The 14245-nt window shown below is 41.2% G+C and overlaps 1 protein-coding gene across 5 annotated transcripts in view; it reads right to left on the bottom strand.

Moving 5' to 3' along the window:
• Positions 1–14245, bottom strand: part of PTPN11 (protein tyrosine phosphatase non-receptor type 11) — a 78264-nt gene that overhangs the window by 4538 nt on the left and 59481 nt on the right. For all 5 annotated transcript variants that reach the window (XM_027124630.1, XM_027124627.1, XM_027124628.1 and 2 more), the window contains 4 exons: positions 13469–13536; positions 12823–12974; positions 2500–2612; positions 183–285 (listed from right to left, as the gene is read on the bottom strand). In XM_027124630.1, the coding sequence (XP_026980431.1) occupies positions 216–285; positions 2500–2612; positions 12823–12974; positions 13469–13536 (403 nt within the window). In that variant the 3' untranslated portion in view covers positions 183–215. The remainder of the gene's footprint in view (positions 1–182; positions 286–2499; positions 2613–12822; positions 12975–13468; positions 13537–14245) is intronic.

Below are 14245 nucleotides of genomic sequence, written 5' to 3'. Positions count from 1 at the left end.
TCTGATTTCAATATTTAATGAATCCAGCTTGGAGAAAGAAATACAGGCAGAAGAAAAAAGAGGCTGGGTTTTAAAATTCAATTGTGGTTCACTTTGTTAAAACAGTCACAAATTATTTGCCTGCTTCAAAATGCCACAAATGATATAAACAATTAACCAGTAGAGCACTTCTGTTGAAATACCTATTTCTGTGCTTGAAGTCTTGGCGGGTCTTCTCATCTGAAACTTTTCTGCTGCTGCATCAGACCCACATTTTCATAGACTCTAGCATTATCTTCTCTCATTCTGAAAAGAAGAAAAGGAAGACGACACTAATAAAAACGCAGACATACTGTTTAACCTTACATGATAGTTATAATGCACATACTCTATTCTCTGGGGACCGTATGCGGCGCAGACATAGCTCCTGCCCCCAGGAGCTGACATTATAGGAGAGGATATCGGACAGAAACACACAGCAAAATAATTCTGAAGTAAGAGGCTCGAGTCCCTGTGCTCCCGGGGTTTGGCGGAAGGAGAGTTGTTTTCCAGGAGGGTGGAGGGAGGCAGGCCTGTACGATGAGGCATTGGGTTAGACCTTGAAGGAAGCTGGGACATGTGCATAGAGAAAAGAATGGTATTCATTGTGGGCAGAAGGATCTGAATGGGCCAGAGCAATGTAAAGGCAAAGTGTAGGAACGGTTAGGCAGGGACTACAGATCCATTCAGCCCCCAATCCGGCGACATGAAGGTGAACATGAAGCTGACCGGCAGTTTAGGGCCCCAGGGTGGAGGGGCAATGCATCAGAGCCCAGACTCTGTTTTTTGTTTTTTTTTTTTGCGGTACGCGGGCTTCTCACCGCTGTGGGCTCTCCCGTTATGGAGCACAGGCTCCGGACGTGCAGGCTCAGCAGCCATGGCTCACGGGCCTAGCCGCTCCGCGGCACGTGGGATCTTCCCGGACCGGGGCATGAACCCGTGTCCCCTGCATCGGCAGGCAGACTCTCAACCACTGCGCCACCAGGGAAGCCCCCAGACTCTGTTTTGCTGAGCAGAGTGGAGACCAGAACAGTCCAGGGGGACGAGGAACCCAGCAGCTCTGGGCTGGTCAGAGAGGAACAAGCTGAAACAAGCAGCAGGGGCCGGGGTCTCCTGGGTCTGCACCCTACAAGGGGGACAACGGGAATGGAGAGGCAGAGAACCTATTAGTCACAGGCAGGCCACTGGTAAAAAGGGAGTCATCAGAGCTAATTCTGTTGAGCCAACATGTAGGGAAAGCTTTCTGGCAAGGACTCGGAGCCCTGACGTGCTGGTTCCACTGCAAATCACTGCAGATAGCAATTTAAAATCAACTTTCCCCATCAGTCCACTGGGAAAGAAAAAAGCAGGCAGAAGGAAGAGGCAGCTTGGTGGAGAGCATACTTTTGCTATATAATTTCATTTCAATGTTAAATAGAAAGCAAATGTAAATACGAGCCTCATATATGTTATCAAAAACGTTTATATAGAGTATTAAAGCCAACAGGGGTTTAAAAATCCACATCAGAAGCAAACAGGGATAAGACTCCTAGGGGAAAATAAAAAGTAAATGTTATACCAGAGAGTGACTTTAGGATATACAGAAAAAAAATAACTTACAATTGTTATTCACATAATCGATTTAACGAATATTTTCTTATCACATGTTTTAGTTTAAACATGGAGTTGGCAAAGTTTTTCTGTACAGGACCAGACTAAAAATAATGTAGTCTCTGTGGGCCATACACGGTCTCTGTCATGTATTATTCTTTGTGTGTGTGTGTTTTTAATAACCCTTTAAGAACCGTCCATGAGCTGTACAAAAGCAGGCCGTGGCCGGATTTGGCCTGGGGGCTGTAGTTTGCTAACCTGGTTTAAATACCCACAGTAGATTTCTACTGACTGTGGAAAATTAGACCATGATTGTGTTGACACATTGATGGTCAATTTACTTACTTTTACATAGCCAAGAGTCTTGACTCATCAAAAAGGGTGTTACCTACCTCTGCAACAATCCACACCCCATCAAAAGAAAAATTAGATTCTTGGGACTTCCCTGGTGGCGCAGTGGTTAAGACTCCGCGCTCCCAATGCAGGGATCCCGGGTTCGATCCCTGGTCAGGGAACTAGATCCCGCACACCACAACTAAGGTTTGCATGCCACAACCGAGGAGCTGGCGAGCTGCAACTAAGGAGCCTGCCTGCAGCAACTAAGACCCAGCACAACCAAATAAATAAAATACTTTTTAAAAATTAGATTCTCCTTGGAGAACCAGCACTTGATATCTGTACAGTCCCGTAGACTCCTAGCCAGTGTAGCAAGCAGCCTTCAGTTTAGTTCAACTAAAATTTAGTTTAGCTAGCCACTGGCACACTCAAGAACCAGTTAGGCAACAATAATGTGCACCAAGGAAAGGCATGTGCTGCAAAGACGTATCATTTTTTAAAGCTTTTCTATAGGATTATGTTCAGGTAAAAAGATTTTCCTTCATTTCTACTTACTCTGCACAGGACGGCGTTGGGGTACAAGGTGGGAGGGGACTCTGATCTCCAGTTGCCTGGTCCGTCAGGGAATACTTAATATTTGTGTATTCGTGCCCTTTCCTCTTGCTTTTCTGCAAAGTGAAGATTGCATATATGAAGAACTGTGACTTTTTTGAGGGAATGAAGAAGTCAAAAAGGCATTTCATTAAAAAGAAAAAAAGAGAGAGAGTTTGACAGACAAGTTGGACCCTGAATACTGGTATGTTGACCAAATGTCAGGGAATTCACCTCCTTCATGTAAATACATCATATGGGTGAAATGGACCTTTGAACCATACAATTCAAAAGCAGAGAGTCATGCATTAACAACTTACTGTATTAAATGAAATGTACCTGTTTCTGGACTAAGAGAGAATTCACACGTTCTTTGACACATTAGCATCCAATCATTTCATAGTTCACTTGCAACACATTTAATGATTTTCAAGTAAACAGGTGGGAAAAGAGTTTCAGAAATAAACGCACTCCAAGTAAAAACTGCACACAGGTACAAAAGATGGCAGCACTCTTAGCAGAATAATACACTTTATCGTATCGTCCCCACCCCACCCCCACTCCAGAAAAAACTCTAGCACATTTAAAACTTTACTTTCAGCCCAATGATTCTCTGGGGGAAAAAAGGCAGAGAAAACCAGTAAAATGTAATCTCATTTCAGATACAGAATGAACTGCATTAGGTAGGACTCTAGTTAGATGATTTATCATTCTTTCCTCCTAAATTCACCCAGAAACAACCAATTCCGAAAATCTAATCCATCAAGTTATCTTCATTATATAATGCTGCCTTCATTACAGGATTATTCAAGACACAGTAAATGTTAGAAAGAGTATCCGTATCAAATACTGACGTAGAGCAGTGACTCTCATTCACTGTTGTTGAGAGGGTGAACTGGTGCCATCACTCTGGTACACAACTGATAGTACCAACTAGTTAGTATCCGGTAATGATGAAAAGGCACATATATTTTACAACGTTGAACATTTACTTCTTGAGAAACTCACGCACCCAAGCCTAGAAAGAGCTGACAAGGATGTCCAGTGACGTGCTATTCCTAACAATGTTCACCAAGAGAACACTGAATACCTCACAATGAATACCTCACATTCATATCACGAAATAATATGCAACAGTGAAGAGGAAAAGTGCGTGTGTGTGTGTGTGTGTGTGTGTGTGTGTGTGTATCAAAACAGATTACATACACAATGTTAGGTGGAAAAACACAAACTGCAAAACAATGAAACAGTATATCATCTTGCTAAACATTCTAAACATAAAAACAATGTCATATATTGTATACAGATATTTGTATTTAAAAATTTTTAAATACAAAAAGAGACTGCAAGGCTAGTTACTGCCTTGGGGTTCCGAGGGTGAAGATGAGGGGTGGCCCTGGGGGTGGGTGTCAAACGGAATCTCAGCCATATAGTGGTTACACTTGATTGCTTTTAAAAAGAAAAAAGATTTGAAAGAAATGTGACAAAAGGAAATGGTCTATTATGGGTGTGGTAATGAATGTTTTAAATTTTTCAAAATAAAATGTAAAGCATAAAAGAAATTTAAATCCACCAGTGGAATTTCTTTTTCCTCTCCTTGCTCAAAACTCACCAAAAACAGCTAAATAAAAAATGGAAAATCTTACTATACATAAAACAAGGGAATGCTACAACTCCAATCTACAAACTATAAAGTGTCTCTGATATAGTACTGTGAAAACTGGACCAAAATAAGAAGGAAGCTGAGAAGTAACACATACCCCTCAGGTGGTAGCAGGAAAAAGAAACCCCTGAATGTCGCTGTCCCAGGAGTGAAAGGCCTGGAGCTGAGCCATGGCAGGCCATAGGAGAAGTGGGGGAAGGTTTGTCAAGAGCCAGTTCAACACAGTAGAAAGGCCCACAGTCTGAAGAGCCTTTTCTGCCATCCACTGCCACCCTCCCAGCTGAGGTGGCCTAGAGGAGAGGCAGGGTAGGAGGGAGCATTATTAACCCCTCTGACTCTACAGGCATTGCAAAGTGTCAGAATGGCCCCCTGAACACCAACACACGGATGTGCTCCCAGGGCGAAGGTAACAGGGCACTGAGACAACAAACCCAAGCAAAGCTGTGGACCTCCTCAGCCACCCTGCCTCCCCTCGCTATGGACTATCCGGTAATGAAGGGGTCAGCACAGAGCCTATATAAAGAAGGGGAGAAGGTACAAAAAGGAAAAAGGGAGCAAAGAGCAAAAGGCAGATGGAGAAAACACATCAAAAAAGAACCTAAACAAAGAAAGAAGAAAAGATGAACACAAATAGTTCTGCCTTAATATCATAGACTTTACAGACATGCGCTTTCTTAAAAAAGAGCGTAAATAAGAGATTATATGACAACAGAGGAGATGAAAAGCAAGCTGGCGAAGCAACAAAAGGAAATAAAAGAAAGACACGAAATATAGTAAGTTCAAGTCTAATTAGAGGTAGCAAAAAATTAAATAACTAAGAACATAGAAAGGGACACTGTAAACAGTCTAGAGGAAAACATATTTTTTAAACTATTAATAAAATACATAAAAGTGATGGAGAAAGCTATTAAGAGATTTGATATATATTATGGAATTCCTGAAGATGGGAACAAATAAAACATAAAAAAATATTCTAGGACATAATGCAAGAAAATGTTCCAGAAATCTCAAAGGAAAAAAAAATCTGAACCTGCATTTTATTTTATTTATTTTTTTGAATCTGCATTTTAAAAGGAAAAACTTCACAATCAATCTCCCAAACATCAACGATAAAGAATATGCCTGGATTGGATCTCCAGGCAGGAAAAAGTCAGTCACATATAAGGGGGGATAATCAAATTGACTTTAGACTCCAACACAGCCACATAATTCCAAAAAATCCTGTGGGGAAAAAAAAAACCCAAGAATCTTATACCCTACTAAGTTACCCTTTAGATATAAAACAAATGTTCGGACATTTTTAAGCATGCAAAAACTTAGAATGCAATTATCTTAAAAAAAAAAAAAAAAACAGCTAGTAATGAAATCTAGCCAACAGAGATAAATCAAAATCAAAACAAAGAATTCAGAGAAACAGATACCGTGATAAAAGGACTAGAGTTTTGATCTAAATACAGCACTAACACTGAACAACTGTCATAATTATAGATATAAATGTCATAAACCATGACAAAAATCAGGAGATAAAAGAAAAATGTGCTAATTCTCTTTCACAGAGTTAAATATCAATTATTATTACAGTAAAAACAGTTAAAATTTTCTAAGCACTGGCTTTGTGTCAGGCACTATTTGAATATATTATCTCATTTTAATCCTCATAACAACCTTTTGAAATAGATACTATTATTAGCCCTATTTATTATTTATGTTATTTATTATTTATTTTGGCCACGCCACACGGCACGGGGGATCTTGTTTCCCCTACCAGGGATCAAACCCGCGATCCCTGCAGTGGAAGCGTGGAGTTTGACCACTGGACCACCAGGGAAGTCCCAGCCATATTTAACAGATGAGGAAGTGGTGTGCAATTTCTAGTCATAACCTTAAAACAGGGGTTGGCAAATTAATGGCCTATGGGACAAATCTAGCCCAGACCTTTTGCAAGGCTTGTAAGAATAGTTACTTCATCACAAGTTTAATAGTTTTTAAAGGGTTGTAAAAAAAGAGAGAGTATGCAACAGAGACCATATGTAACTGGGAATCCTAAGAGACTCACCGTCTGACCCTCGACAGAGAAAGTCTGACTCCTACGTTAACAGGCAGCTGCTTGCCCTCCACTTCCTCCTACTCTCTGCAACCATGTGAAAAAGGAAACATCCTAAAGGACAGTAGAGGGACAAGACCGAATGTACCTGGGTCCCTAGATGAACCTAGGTCCCCGCCCTATACCCTCTGATCCCCAAATTGCCTGCCAGCTTGGACTTCTCTATAGTGAAATAAGCTTCTATCTTGTTTAAGGCACTATTATTTAGCCTCTGTTAAAGCAGCCAAACCAATTTATTATAAATTGCAGTCATTACAGAACTTATAGTCTAGGGAAGAAGTTGCAAAAAAGAAATCCGAGGAGAAAATGTTTCATTGAGTCTATATAGTATTTGAATTTTTTGAACTGGTTTTAAAAATTTAAAGTCCTGGGCTTCCCTGGTGGCACAGTGGTTGAGAGTCCGCCTGCCGATGCAGGGGACACGGGTTCGTGCCCCGGTCCGGGAAGATCCCACATGCCACAGAGCGGCTGGGCCCGTGAGCCATGGCCGCTTGGGCTGTGCGTTCGGGAGAGGCCACAGCAGTGAGAGGCCCGTGTACCGCAAAAAAAAAAAAAAAAAAAAAAAAATTTAAAGTCCTTGTGAATAATCACCTCTGAATAGCAGCCATACACTTTTTAGCACTGAAATGCTGACTTACATAAGAAGTAATTTTTTTAAAGATACAATATAATTTAAAATTAAATATTAGCTGGAAGAATTGACAGAGAGCATCACTTACTTAAAAGTTTTAAAATCCTAACTCTTTTTTTTTTTTTTTTGCGGTACGCAGGCCTCCCACCGCTGCGGCCCCTCCTGTCGCGGAGCACAGGCTCTGGACACGCAGGCCCAGCAGCCATGGCTCACGGGCCCAGCCGCTCTGCAGCACGTGTGATCCTCCCGGACCAGGGCACGAACCCGCGTCCCCCGCAGCGGCAGGCGGACCCTCAACCACTGCGCCACCAGGGAAGTCCCTAACTCATTTTTTTAAATAAAAAATTTAAATATACAATAAATAAACTGAAGCATAAAGATGCTTTCTACTCAACACTTTTTTAAAAATTGTGGTTTAAAATAAAACACATGAGATATATCCTCTTTACAAAACATTATGTGTACAGTGTAATATTGTTAACCACTTGCTATTGGTGTACAGCAGATCTCTAGAACCTCATCATCTTGCATGACTGAAACTCCATCCCCCCATTTCTTTCTCCCTACTACACACTTTCTTGAAAATCAAAATCAATATTTCTACATGAAGTGATGACAAAAGAATTTTCCAATGAGGAATAATTAATGCAAATGGAACAGGAATTATTTTTAAAAATCATAGCAGCTCGAGGAATAACATAAAAATGCTGGAGCTTTTTAGCTTATTTTGGAAAAACAAGAAATAAAACTGATTCACAAGTCAGATGGGTTTGTTTCTTGGAACCATGACAGCCCAGGCTGTCTTGTAGATCAAGAAAAATTCTCAGGGGGTAGGGGCTGTTTTGTTCCATTTTATTTTATTTTGCTTTGAGGAGTGGAGGGAAATTTATTTCAGAGGAGGTCTAAAAAAATGATCTGAAATTTATCTATCCTCCACTGGAATTCAATGACATAGCATGGTTACCAAGTCGCTTGCAATGTTTATAATAAATCTCACGGTCTTGTCAACTGACACACAGCCAAGGTTGAAAGGAGGAACCAACCATGAGGCTCTAAAATCATCTGGTATTAACTATCTTTCCATGTGAGTAAACCCAGTTACATTCTTAAACCTTAAATTACAAAAAAGCCCAAAAGCCCAGAGCAGGGAGAGAGTAAAATGAAAATGCTCTTGTCTAAGTTACAGAACAACAAGATGATGCATCCAGGGTGCTCTGGGCTCAAATGTCAGGATTACAAACACCCTGACTCCTTCCACATCTAATCACAGAATCTTACTGGTTCTACTCTCCCTGGGCTCACTATCAGCCCCTGCTATCCTGTCCAAACCACCATCAGTTCTCACTGACGCTGGTCCCCCTGCAGCTGCTCAAGCCTCGTGCCCACCCAGCCTTCCCTCTCAAGCCAGGGCCCTCTTTTTAAAATGACAATCTCTTTTTTTTCATAAATTTATTTATTTTTTATTTATTTATCTTTGGCTGCGTTGGGTCTTCGTTGCTGTGCGTGGGCTTTCTCTAGTTGTGGTGAGCGGGGCCTACTCTTCGTTGCACTGCACAGGCTTCTCACTGCGGTGGCTTCTCTTGTTGCGGAGCACGGACTCTAGGCGCGTGGGTTTCAGTAACTGCGGCACGCGGGCTCAGTAGTTGTGGCTCGAGGTCTCTAGAGTGCAGCGTCAGTAGTTGTGGCGCATGGGCTTAGCTGCTCCACGGCATGTGGGGATCTTTCCGGAGCAGGGATCAAACCTATGCCCCCTGCATTGGCAGGGGGATTCTTAACCACTGTGCCACCAGGGAAGACCTGAGGATCTTTTTATGTCATACCCCTGCTTCAAAATCCTCAGTGATTTCCCATTTTCCTTAGGATAAAGTTTTAAATCCTCAATATGGCCTGCAAGACCCACCCCCTCGAAATCTGGCCTCTGCTGACTTTTCTAATCTCACCCAACACGCCCCATGCTCTCCCTCTAACTCCTTCTGCTCCATCGTACGGATTTATTTCCATTTCAGGAACATGACTACTTATATTTCCAGGATCTGGCACAGTGCCTGGCACATAATACAACTGACTTTAATTAATGCAGGAATGAATAAACAAATGAACAAATGTGAGAACACCTTTTTATTGAACCAAGGAGATTATGGAAGATATGTGAAGAAGCACAAGGCTAGGGAAACAAATAAAACAGGACAAATGGAGGCATGGCCTCATGCATATATGTGTGTGTGTGTGTGTGTGTGTGTATACACACACACGTGCGCGTGCGCACGCGCACACACACGCACACACATATATATATGAGAGAGAGAGAGAGAGAGAGAGGGATTATATAGAGAGAGCTAGACAAGAGGAGTAATTAATTTGCTAATTAGCAATTCAAAGAATATTATACCAGTACAAACAAACATACCCAGTATCCAGATCTTGGCTTTGAAATACCACTCTTCAGTAAGAAGCATCAGGGCTCCTTAGAAAACTGGCTGGGAAAGTACAAGATGAACCTAGATCATCTTGTGGTGTCAAAAAGGGTAAGGAAGTAATCAAAAATGGGAACATATCAAAAAAACACAGGAACCAACTCGAAAAGGTTCCCACTAGGCAAATTTGGGACAGTTTAAGCAACAGAATAAGTAACAGTAATGGACTATAACCCATTCTGACATAAAAAAATAAATGAATAAATAAATAAGGAAGATGGGAAAGCTATTTCTTATAGTAGGCTTCCATCTAATAAATGAAAAGGGAATGGTGAAAAGAGAAAATCACCATTGGGCAAATGTCACAGTGGTAATTTTTCCTGGCAAGAATCGTGAATGAATATAAAACTGGTAGGCAAAAAGTATGATGAAAAATTGTTCATTTATATAGTTTCTTGTATCTACCTACAAGATAGTAATTAAAAAGGGAAAGACAGCAACGTAACAGTGGAGAAATCAGACAGACAACACCTTAACCAAGTGATCAAAGTTAACACCGCCAGGAGTGAAACAAACCAAGAGGGAGCTCATGATGTGATGTACCAGGAAGGACACAGCATCACTTCTGCGACCGTCCTGTCAAAAATGCATGACCTGAATCTCATCAAGAGAACACATCATACAAATCCAAACTGAGGAGCATTCTACCAAGCAACTGGTCTGAACTCTTCAAAAATGTCAAGGTCATGAAAGATAAAGATTGAATACTGCTCCAGATTAAAGGAGACTAAAAATACATGACAACTAAATGCACCACGTGACCCTGAACCACACGAAGGATATTAGTAGGACAAATTGGCAAAATCTGAACACGGTCTATAGATTCGAAAATAGTTACTATATCAGTGCTAATTTCCTGATTTTGATAATTTTACTATGGTTATATAAGAGAATGTCCTTATTCCTAGGAAATACACATCAGAGTATTTGGAGGCAAAGGGACATTAATGTTTGCAACCTACAAACATTTCATTTAAAAAATTATATAGGTATATATAAAGTTATTTATATATGTGTGTGTGTGTATATACATATGGAGAGAGAGAGAGAATATGAATCAGTGATAAAGTAAATGTGTTAAAATGTTAACAGTCAGGAAAGGTGGGTGAAGGGAATTCCATTATACTGTTTCTGCAAGTAAAAAAAAAATTGTTTTAATTCTGAAATGGAAGTTAACAAAAGAAATCTACTTCCAAGTAAACAGCAGAGTGTGAGAAGATCCATTTATAAAGAGCTGAGAATTTTCTCAGTCTTGCTTATTTGCATTTCCTCTAGATTCCCACCTGTTTCTGCATTTCCTCCTTCCAATGCTGTCTGTTTCTCTACTGCCTTTTCTTTTTTTCATTTATCCCTCTGTAGCACATTCTTCCACTCCCAAAGGTCCTTAATGCTTCATAATTTTGGAAATGACTGTATTTCAAAATAATTAATTATCCTAAATGAGTTCTGTTCTTTTGCTTAATTTAAAAATCAGGTGGTTTTAATGTTCTTTTTTTTTCGGGCCTCTCACTGTTGTGGCCTCTCCCGTTGCAGAGCACAGGCTCCGGACGCGCAGGCTCAGCGGCCATGGCTCACGGGCCCAGCCGCTCCGTGGCATGTGGGATCTTCGCGGACCGGGGCACGAACCGATGTCCCCTGCATCGGCAGGCGGACTCTCAACCACTGTGCCACCAGGGAAGCCCAGTTTTCATGTTCTTAAGTCTGCCACTTAAACCTTCTGCTAAAATAAAGTACTTCTTACTTTACCACTAAATCAAGTAGCAAGTTCCTACACTGAATCAAACAATACAATGCAGAAAACAACATATTACAGGATCTAATTTTTAAAAATAAATATAATCTAAGCCTACACATATTTAGGCTACATAAATCCAAAGGCTCATATACCAAATAGTAGTTCATGTGCTGACACATATTGGCACCAAAAAAGTATTGGCTGAGTGGATGAATGCATGCATGCATTCTAGTACTCTTGGGATGGGATTACCAGGGACATTCAGTCTCTATCGTCTACATTCTGTAGACTACATTCTGTCTACATTCTACCTCTCCTACCCCTCACCTCCAATAAAAGAGCAGCAATAAAGGTTTTTTGTTTTTTTTTTAAGTAGTTCCTAAATCCAAATTACAACTTCAAATTCAGGGTCAGAGGGACCATATATGGTAATGGGAAGATCTGAAGTGCCAGAAAAGCTGGGAGGGAAAGTCCCTAAATTCTCCAAAACAAGAAGAAAGACCAAAGCTTCTGAGTGAAATAGAGAGCTTTCCCCCCAGCTTTTCTGAACAAGACTACATTATGTTCTTCAAGATATTCCCGAATAACTTCCCATTTGTACCAACTGTACTATCCTCTCTTGTATTTATTAGGAGTCCTTCTCTTTGGGCAGCTTTATGCTTTAAGTATTCCTGGTCCAAATTAATATAACTGGAAGACAAATATAAAATAGCCTACAGTAACCATCTAAACAGTTCATAGCACTTACAATAACACAAAGTCAGACTTAAAGCAGTAAAGTTCAAAACCAGTAGCTTGTTAACTATTTGGCGGTAGCTTTCTATACACACACAGCTTCTGAAGATGTTTTTGTACAAGGAAACAATCTAGTGAGTATTTCTGTGTGGACTGAGAACCTACTAAACTAACTAACTTTGGCTAACCACACTTTGATAACGTGGCTGCTATGCTGGTGGGCTAGAAATCTTTCAATTAGGTGGCAGGTCCTATTTTGAGAAGCTGAGTTTTCTGGAAGGCAATAAACAGGGTAAAGCAGGCAAACCCTGTTGATGTTTAGACACCATCCAGTCTGCAGCACAGCAATGGGGCTGGGGCTGGGGCTGGGGAGGGAGATAAGCCTAAGCTCCGGAAAGAGCAGTCTCCTCAATCCTCTTTAACTCAGCTTTGTGTCTGTTATGAATAGCTTCCAATGGAAAGGCACCAATGCCACATTGTTCTTCATTATGCATGGCTTAATAAAATTGAAATTTTACTGTTTCCAACTCGACCAAATTGGTGGTTCAAACCCCCATGTGCTATTAAGAGTGAGGCGTTCATTTAAGAGATGGAATCAGGATGAATATCGCCTGGACCAAAAGTGGAACAGGCTGGAAACTTTGAGGCTTTGCGTTCTAAGCTTGCCGTGTGAGCCTGGGAAAATCCCAATTTTTCTGTGGCTGTTTCCCCAATCTGTCAGGCCTGGTGCCCCTTCCTGAGCTACTCCATACTGAAAAATCAGAGCTGTGAAGTAGGGAATAATTCGTTTCCAGAGAGGCCCTTCCTGGTTGGGAACTTGTTTCACCTTTTCAAAGAAAGACAGTTATCTATCAGAGCCTGTCCTTTTGCATGGAAGGAGAGCATATCCAAGCTGCCCGAAGAAAACCACTGAAAATCCACACGCCAGCCTTCTAGGCTTGGTACCTGCTCTTCTTCAATCCTGCGCTGTAGTGTTTCAATATAATGCTGGACGGCCATATAGATGAATCGGTACTGTGCTTCTGTCTGGACCATCCCTGACCTCTGAGACCGCACCATCTGAATGGTTTTGGGAACGTCAATGTCACAGTCGACACCTACAAAGCAAGCACCATGGAGTATCAGGATAAACTGCAGAGACAATGTGAAGTGGTTTAATGCACAACTGTTAGCAGACTCAGAGATAAAGCAAACTTAGTCTTTAATGTTCTAACCGAACATGTTCCAAGGGCTACAGCACTGGCCTTCTGACCAATACCAAGGATCCTAGAAGATTACAGCGTAAAGGGTCAGCAGTGAGGGGTCCCTCACGTTCCAACAGCACCATCCCATACCATCAGCAAGGCAGCTGCATGTTCAACAAAAGACCAGAGCAGTGGCACCCACAGCTCCTAGGCTTTGTTTTATGCCAAAAGCTCAAACAGCATCACTTCTGTTCTCTGGCAAACATATTGAAAGCTGAAGTCTCCGGCCTAGATTTTTGTGAAAATATTTTAACATTCAATTCTCTTCTACAGGCTACTTTCACTAGCACTTTCCTTCCATAAACTGAAAACAGGAACTGTAGCTTCTTGTCCTCCAGATGACCTACCTTTCTCTCTGATGATGTCAATAAGAATATCAATCACAATGAACGTCCCTGTTCGGCCAATTCCAGCACTGTGGGCAGAAGGATGAAGAGCGAGGACAACGGAGTCATTCATGAGGGTTTTATATGCAAAACCAAGCTATTAATATTAACAGAAACAATGTCTGCTCTTGGGAGTGTTTATTAGATTGTCCATTTATATTTGCAAATATATTAGCAAAGAGCACGGGGCTTTGGACTCAGTCCATCCTACACTTGGAGTCCAGCTTCTCCAGCACAATGTGCCTGAGGCCACTCCCTTAACCTCTCTGACCCTCAGTTTCCTCATCTGTGAAATAGGTTGTTGTGAGGATCAAATATGAGTAACGGATGAAAAAGCACTGAGCTCAGATGCTGGTATAGAGCAAGTGCTCAGTAAAAGGGAGCTTTTAAAGAACTGAATAAACAACGTTTCACACACATCTACTTGCATATGAAAGAGATTTAGGAAACCAAACTTTCCCCAGTATAATCATGAAACCTAAGCTTGGGCACCAGCAGCCTGCAAACTCTGGTGCAGAGGCCATGGGCCTGGCTTCTAGAAGCCTGGATGGGGAGCAGTCCAAATCTTCTGAAGCAAACAAGTATATTGTCAGGGGAAAAAACATACCTTATTTCCATGGAAAAAGAGAACAGAAGCACAATCAAAGAGATGAATCCTAAATTATTATATTAACAAAGAAAACCAAGCAAACATTACCAGACTAAGGGCTCCTTGAGAATAAGGACTGTTTACCACCC

The sequence above is a fragment of the Aethalodelphis obliquidens genome, unplaced genomic scaffold (genome assembly GCF_003676395.1).
Source record: "Aethalodelphis obliquidens isolate GAN/ISIS:26980383/991018 unplaced genomic scaffold, ASM367639v1 scaffold28, whole genome shotgun sequence".
NCBI classification, from domain to species: Eukaryota; Metazoa; Chordata; class Mammalia; order Artiodactyla; family Delphinidae; genus Aethalodelphis; species Aethalodelphis obliquidens.
This window is presented reverse-complemented; position numbering and strand designations above follow the sequence as displayed.